This window comes from Bos taurus, chromosome 25, assembly GCF_002263795.3.
Source record: "Bos taurus isolate L1 Dominette 01449 registration number 42190680 breed Hereford chromosome 25, ARS-UCD2.0, whole genome shotgun sequence".
Lineage (NCBI taxonomy): Eukaryota > Metazoa > Chordata > Mammalia > Artiodactyla > Bovidae > Bos > Bos taurus.
The window spans coordinates 21,398,750-21,406,327 of NC_037352.1; the positions used below are offsets into that span (position 1 = coordinate 21,398,750).

General features: G+C 54.7%; 1 protein-coding gene across 1 annotated transcript; it reads left to right on the forward strand.

Annotated features, from left to right (window-relative positions):
- Positions 1–3,864: 3,864 nt before the first annotated feature.
- Positions 3,865–7,284, forward strand: CHP2 (calcineurin like EF-hand protein 2). Its single transcript, NM_001192405.2, has 7 exons — positions 3,865–4,140; positions 4,565–4,637; positions 4,729–4,809; positions 4,936–5,066; positions 5,251–5,312; positions 6,279–6,401; positions 6,602–7,284. Exons 1-7 carry the CDS (start codon positions 4,074–4,076, stop codon positions 6,653–6,655), a joined length of 591 nt encoding a protein of 196 aa, NP_001179334.1. The 5' UTR covers positions 3,865–4,073; the 3' UTR covers positions 6,656–7,284.
- The last annotated feature ends 294 nt before the right edge of the window (positions 7,285–7,578 follow it).

Consider the following 7,578-nt stretch of genomic DNA (forward strand, 5'->3'; position numbering starts at 1 on the left):
GGGAGATATATCAATAACTTCAGATACGCAGATGACACCACCCTTATGGCAGAAAGCAAAGAACTAAAGAGCATATTGATGAAAGTGAAAGAGGAGAGTGAAAAAGTTGGCTTAAAACTCAACATTCAGAAAACAAAGATCATGGCATCTGGTCCCATCACTTCATGGCAAATAGATGGAGAAACAGTGGAAACAGTGGCAGATTTTATTTTGGGGGGCTTCAAAATCACTGCAGATGGTGACTACAGCCATGAAATTAAAAGACGCTTGCTCCTTGGAAGAAAAGCTGTGACCAACCTAGACAGCATATTCAAAAGCAGAGACATTACTTTGCCAACAAAGGTTCATCTAGTCAAGGCTATGGTTTTTCCTGAGGTCATGTATGGATGTGAGAGTTGGCCTATAAAGAAAGCCGAACACCAAAGAATTGATGCTTTTGAACTGTGGTGTTGGAGAAAACTCTTGAGAGCCCCTTGGACTGCGAGGAGGTCAAAGCAGTTCATTGTAAAGGAAAACAATCCTGAATATTCATTGGAAGGACTGATGCTGAAGCTGAAACTCCAATACTTTGGCCACCTGATGGGAAGAACAGATGCATTGAAAAAGACCCGGATGCTGGGAAAGATTGAAGGCAGGGGGGAAGGTGATGACAGAGGATGAGATGGTTGGGTGATATCGCTGGTTGGATGGACATGAGTCTGAGACATGAGGCTCCGGGAGTTGGTGAGAGATAGGAAAGCCTGGCATGCTGCAGTCCATGGGGTGGCAAAGAGTCAGAGACGACTGAGTGACTGAACCGAACTGAACTGATTCTTGCACATGCGTTTTTCCAGTCAGACCTCTGTTATACTGAAGTTGGAAGTATTGCTTCTTCAAGAATGGCTAGCAACTCTTATGCAGCTTAAAAGCAGAAAATAATCCTGAATCCTGTTCAACAGATTCTTCAGATGAAATTCTCCCCAAAGCATCTCTCCTGTAAATGCCCTGAAAAGATGTGGCCAAGTATATATATGAAGTTGACTGGAATGCTACTTGTATGCATGAAGCAAGAAGGGGTTCTAACAGAGTGTTTTCCTGGAAGCTTGTGATGGTGTGTGGACGCAGGTTGTTAATGACTCGCTGACCTGATTTGCATCAGTGTAGCGCTGACTCAGAGATTAAGGCTGGAGGAGCTCTTTCCAAGATCAGCAGCCCAAGCTGGCCTGAGGTGATTATTGCAAATTCCCAGGGACTGTTATCACCTCCTGGGTTCAGAACCTAGCCTGACCTACACTCCTAGGGATGCACTGCAGTGATTGCTGGGCTTCATTAGGGAGCAGCATGGTTTCCCCGCATGCTTTAGTCCTCGGGGGGCGTTGAAAGGGAATCGAGAATTCTTTGTGCCAGTTGTCTAATCCTTGGGGTATCTGAAAAAGCAGAATGCACTTCTTAGATCAATATTTTCAAGGCTCATCTGATGTGAGACTCTGCCTGGGGCTGGAGGCTTGATTGTTTCCCTCTCTCCAGGGTGGGTATGAACTTGAACCCTTGAAATGAACAGCTAGCATCTTTTCCCCTTGGGAAATCTGTGTATATGTGTGATTATGATGGGGGAATACAGGGTAATGATACGTGCAAAGTTGAACTTGCAAAGTGGTGCTTGTTCCTTTACAACATGATTTTCTCAACTTTTTTTTTTTTAATTATCATCCCCATTGAAAGAGCATTGTTAGATTTTTTTTTCCTTAACTACCCCTCTCCCATGGAATTTTAATATTACAGATATGCTGTTGTTGTTCAGTAGTTAGTTCAGTTCAGTTCAGTTGCTCAGTTGTGTCCGACTCTGTGTAGCTAAGTTGTGTCTCTTTGTGACCCCTTTTGAGGACAGATGAAAGTGAAAGTCACTGAGCCGTGTCCAGCTCTTTGCGACTCCATGGACTATACAGTCCATGGAATTCTCCAGGCCAGAATACTGGAGTGGGTAGCCTTTTCCTTCTCCAGGGGATCTTCCCAACCCAGGGATTGAACCCAGGTCCCCCACATTGCAGGCAGATTCTTTCCTAGCTGAGATATCAGGGAAGCCCACCCTTTCCCCCCTTCCCTGACCTTGAGGATAGATGATCTGTCATAACTCGTGACTTTTTAAATGATGGCAGCATCCACCATAAAAAAGTGGGAAGATGGCCATCTAGCCAGTGTGTGAATTAGTGCATTTAAAGGGCTTTGCAAAGTGCAGGGTCTGTGGTGAGTGCTCAGAAAAATGAGAGCCCTTGCTGCTGTGGTCATTATGTTCAGGGTGGTCACAGTGGGATTTGTAACCCTCCCTCAGGCTGCTGTGGATTCTTTGGTACTTGAGGGCTGGTCAGAGGTCTAAGTCAGTTCCAGGCTGGAGCTTCTACCAGAGCCGACAGGGTTCATGGGGGAGCAACTGGGCTGGGAGGGGACTGCAGCAAGAGGACCCCAGGACGCCCCATCGAAACATGGCCGCTGTTCCCAGGTGTATGCTCATGGTGCCAGGCAGGAGAGAGGGCCTAGTGGTGTTAGATCTCCTGATTTCTCAGAAATCGGGAATTTTGGAATTTTGGTTCTATATCTGCCTACGATGCAGGAGACCTGGGTTTCATTCCTGGTTCGGGAAGATCCCCTGGAGAAGTGAATGGCAACCCACTCCAGTATTCTTGCCTGGAAAATTCCATGGACAGAGAGGCCTGGGTGGCTATAGTCCATGCCGTGGCAAAGGGTCGGACATGACTAACTAACACGCAGAGCTATATTATGATTTTTAAGCACTGACTCAATTAGACATCAACAATGTTATATGGACCAAACAAAACAGATGAAACCAAGAAATGCTGACTTGTCCAGAGTTAGAAGCATAGCTGGGATTCCAATCCAAGTCCTCCAAACCCAGTGCTCCTTCCACTTAAAAGAGCCCTTCATCTATGCCTCACGACCCTCCCCACTCCAGCCCTCTTTGGAGCTCCTTCAAGGCCACTCCCACTGCCTGGGGAGGGGGCCCAAGTTGGGGCCTTCCAGTATTGGGACAAGGGTGTCTCGCTCCCCTCCCCAGCCGCCACCCACTTCCCAGAAGGGCTTGGATTCTCTCTCCAGATGAAGAAGGTCGGGACCTCAAGCCTTGCTCTTCAGGACCGGGGAGGCCTCGGGCTGGGAGGGCCGGGCCGGGCGGGAGATGGCAGGTCGGTGCCCCAGCGAGCGTGGGAACGCGGATTCGCCGGGCGTGTCGTGGCGGGGAGGCGGACTCGGGGGATGGGAGGCGAATCCTCGGGCGGGGTGCGGATCCTCGTGAGGGGGTACGTCGGACGGTGGAGGAGGGGTGGACCCGGGAAGGGGGACGGACCCGCGGGGGCGGGGGGGCGGGGGTGGACCCAAAGTGGGGAGGAAGACCCGCGGTGGGGGGGCAGGAGGACCCTCGCGGGGGAAATGAACCCGCGGCGGGGGAGGTGGGGACTGATCCTTGGTTGGGGGCGCCGGCCCGCGGGCGGGGGGAGAAGCGGACCCTCGGGGAGGGGCGGAAGAGGACCCGGCGGGGGTGGGGACAGACCCGCGGGCGGCGGGGAGAGGCGGACCCTCGGGAGGGGGCCGGGCCGCGGCGGGGGGCCGGTGGGGAGTGGATCCTGGGTAGGCGGTCGGGCCCGCGGGGGGACGGACCCTCGCAGGGGGAGGAGGACACGCGGGGGGTGGGGACAGACCCGCGAACGAGGGGGAGAGGCAGACCCTCGGGAGGGGGAAGAGGACCCGCCGGGGTTGGGGACAGACCCGCGGGCGAGGGAAGAGGCGGACCCTCGGGAGAGGGCCGGGCCCACGGCGGGGCGGGCCCAGCCCTGCCCAGCCCCTCCCCGCCCGACTTCAGAGTCTAGGGATGAAACCGCCTGTTGTTCGCGCCCGCCCTGCTGACCCCGCCACCCTGGGCCCGGCTTTCCATTCGCCCGGGTCGTGGTGGGAGGCAAGGAACGCCGGGGTTCAGGAGCCTGGCTCCCCGCCAAGGCTGCGGCCTTCGGCCCCGGGGCCACAAGGCGGCCGCGCCTGGGCGGCGGAGTTGGGGGGGAGGACAGCGGTCCGGCGGCAGCTCGGCCATGGGCTCCCGCAGCTCCCACGCCGCCAGGATCCCCGACGTGGACAGCCTCCGGCAGGAGACCGGCTGTGAGTGCGGCGCGCCGCGTCCGGGGGCCCGGCGGGGTCCCGGGCGCCTCCGGTGGGGATCCCGGGGCCTGGAGAACCTAGGAGATCCCGGCAGCCCGGCTCGCTGCGGGGTGGGAGGCGCGTTCACCCAGGGGTCCCGGCTCCCGGCTTGCGGGCCCCAGAGTGGCCCCGGGCCGGCATTGAGGCGGACGGAGGTGGATGGAAGCCGTGGCTTTGGTCTCACGGATCTCCCGGGTCTCGTCACGCCCGCCCCCTCCCTGCCCTCTCTGCCCCTGGGAGCCCTCCTTTCAGCCAGCCCTCCGCCCCCCGCCCACCCCCTGCTGCCGCCGGGTGGACGGCGCGCGCCCCGGGATCCCGGCGCGTCCCCAGCGTCTACCTTACTCCCCTGACCCCCTTCTTTCCGCCCCTCCTCCCCGGCCCGCAGTCTCGCAGGCCAGTCTGCGCCGCCTCTACGACCGATTCAACGCTCTGGATAGGACCGGCAAGGGCTACCTGAGGTGAGCAGGAGCTGGCCTTCTGACCTCTCACCTCTGCTTTCTGACTCTGTCCCCTCCCTGGCCATCTCCTCTTTGAACTTTGTCTTTCCAGCCGCATGGATCTGCAGCAGATCGGGGCGCTGGCCGTGAACCCCCTGGGCGACCGCATTATAGACAGCTTCTTCCCAGACGGGTGAGCCTCCCGGGGTGGGAAGATGGAGGTGAGAGCTTGCCAGGGGAGGTCAGGACCAGAGGCAGAGGGATGGTCACGGTGAGCACCGCTTCTGCCCCATTGCCCACCTGCCCTCTCCCCTCCCAGGAGTCTGCGACTGGACTTTCCAGGCTTTGTCAGAGTCCTGGCTCATTTTCGACCTGTGGATGAAGAGGACGATGGAAACCGGGACCCCAAGGAACCCGAGCCCCTCAACAGCAGAATGAACAAACTTCGCTGTGAGTTTGTGCCCCCCTCCCCACAGTGAGACCCCAGATTTACCACGCCCCATGACAGGCCCCAGGTCCCTCCTACTCCCTTTGGGAGCTCCGCCCCCGCCCCCCCCCCACTCCCCCAAGATGAACTTTTGAGGGAAGAGAACCAGGGAAGACCCATCCTTTCCCTCCTCCACTTTCTTCCCAGTTGCCTTTCAGCTCTACGACTTGGATCGAGATGGAAAGATCTCCAGGCATGAGATGCTGCAGGTTGGAAGAACGCAGGGGCAAGAGATGTGACCCAGTTGTGGAAGATGGGGAGATGGTTTGTGGGTGGGAGATGCAGATGACTGGGGTCTTGGGTGGGCAATGGGAATGAGTGGTGTTGGAATGTGGGTTAGTTGGGAGATGGAATGGGGAACATTTTGGTATGAGGTTAGATATAGATCAGTGGCTGTCAATGTGGGGGTTGGGGGGGGGAAGGTTTTGCCCCCTGAATGATGTTGGCAGTATCTAAAAAGCATTTTTGGTTGTTGCGAATGAAGAAGGGGAAGGGGAAGAAGGGGAAGGGGCGGTGCTCCTGACACTTAGTAGGCAGAGGTCAGGAACTCTGCTGAACATTTTACAATACACAGGGTAGCCCTCTGCCCCCATGACAAGGGGTTATCTGGCCCCAAATGTCAATAGTGCTGAGACTGAGAAACACTGTGATGGAGCGGAGGATGGATTTGGGACTAATTGAAGGATGAGGTGGGGAAGAGGGTGGAAGATAGACGGAGGTTGGGTTAAGAACCCGCCTGCTAATACAAGAGACCCAAGAGATGTGGGTTCAAGCCCTGGGTTGGGAAGATCCCTGGTGAGGGCATGACAACCCAGTCCAGTTATTCTTGCCTGGAGAATCCCCTGGACAGAGGAGCCAGGTGGGCTACATTCAGTAGGGTTGCACAAAGTCAGACACGAGTGAAGCAACTTAGCATGCACGCAGTGAGCTTGCCGTATGTTGCTGAGGTGAACCTGGGATAGTGAAGGCCACATGGGGGGTTGGATGGAGAAGTGATGAGAATTATTGGGGGTTGTGGTGGGAAGTGAGTGGAATGGGGTGAAAAGTGAAGGAGGAATGGATTGCAAAATTGGTACTAACAGTTGGGGTGATGTGGACAAGGTTTGGGGGTTGGTGCTCGTGGTCCTTGTGCCTCCTCTTTATGGCTGTCTCTGTCTCTTCCTCCAACATCCCAGGCACTCCGACTGATGGTTGGGGTACAGGTGACAGAAGAGCAGCTGGAGAGCATCGCCGACCGCACAGTGCAGGAAGCAGATGAAGATGGGGATGGAGCTGTGTCCTTCCTGGAGTTTGCCAAGGTTAGGGTGCCCTCAGGCCTGGGGAGCTGAGATCAGGAGTCCCTGGGACAGGTGGACGTGGGGGATGATGTTGGAAGGAGGAGGGCATAAAGAGAGGGGTCCCCAGGGAATCATGGGGCCTCGGGAATGGGAAAGGAGGTTGGAAGCATAGAGGTTTGGAATTCAAGCCTCTTGACTACCACCCATCTCGCCCTCCCCAGTCCTTAGAAAAGATGAACATCGAACAGAAAATGAGCATCCGGATTCTGAAGTGACCCCCGTTGTGCCTTTGGGTAGCTTACATGGACCAGTTCTGCTTGGGATTCATCTGGGGAGGCACAGCCCCAGTGAACTGTATTCTTACGTCTACACTGAGCTCTATTTAGGGCCAAGGAGAGAAAACCGGAAGGGTGTGTAATAACTTACCTGATCTCAGATCTGTGAATGGGCCAGAAATCTTGGCGGTTTTAAGTGACCAAAAACCTAAATCAAAGTTAAAGAGGAATTTTATGGGCTCATACATTGAAAAAGTATGAAAGTGTCTTTAGAAAACTGGGAGTCTGGAAGTGTCTCAGGCACAGCTGGATCCAAGGGCTCAAAAGATGCTATTGGGACTCAGTTTTTCTCTGTTTCTCATCTCAGCTTTCTTTTGTATTGGATTCATTCTCAGGGGGGCTCTTTCCTTGTGGTGGAGGATGGTCACTAGCAGCTCCAGGCTTCCATCCTCCTAGCAGTGGGAAGAGATTTTCTTTTTTCAACAATTCCAAACAAAGAATGTCCTTAGCCCCACAGGAGCCTTGTCCCTTCTCCAGGGGAATGGAACTCCCTTTGGCCAGGACTGTGTCGTGTGCCAACCGCCAAAGCCAGGAAGTAAGGCCTGAGGACTCCAGATAGGGTAAGGGGTGGTTGCTTCAAGGAAAATGAAAGGCTTTTATCAGAAGGGGAAAAGATATTGGTCAAGCAAAACAAGAGATCTCCATTACTCTTGGGTTGACCAAGTGGAGGGATTCTTAAAGTCTGGTTTCTTAAATGGGTTTTCTCTGATCTCATAGGTATTTACCAGTGTGATGAGGATGGGTAGCTGGGGAAGAGGTGATATAAAAATAATAAAGAAGACGTCTTCCTAGAGTATGAGATAATTAAAAGGTTTGGGGAGTACTTCCTTTTTTTTCATAGTAAGATGTTCAAACATTGGCAT

Bases quoted from the DNA above. Each gene is read 5' to 3' on its own strand.
- CHP2 (NM_001192405.2), top strand. From the start codon at position 4,074: ATGGGCTCCCGCAGCTCCCACGCCGCCAGGATCCCCGACGTGGACAGC. The intron at 4,810-4,935 runs GTGAGCCTCCCG...CTCCCCTCCCAG, and splicing joins GACAGCTTCTTCCCAGACGG to GAGTCTGCGACTGGACTTTC. The intron at 6,402-6,601 runs GTTAGGGTGCCC...CGCCCTCCCCAG, and splicing joins CCTTCCTGGAGTTTGCCAAG to TCCTTAGAAAAGATGAACAT.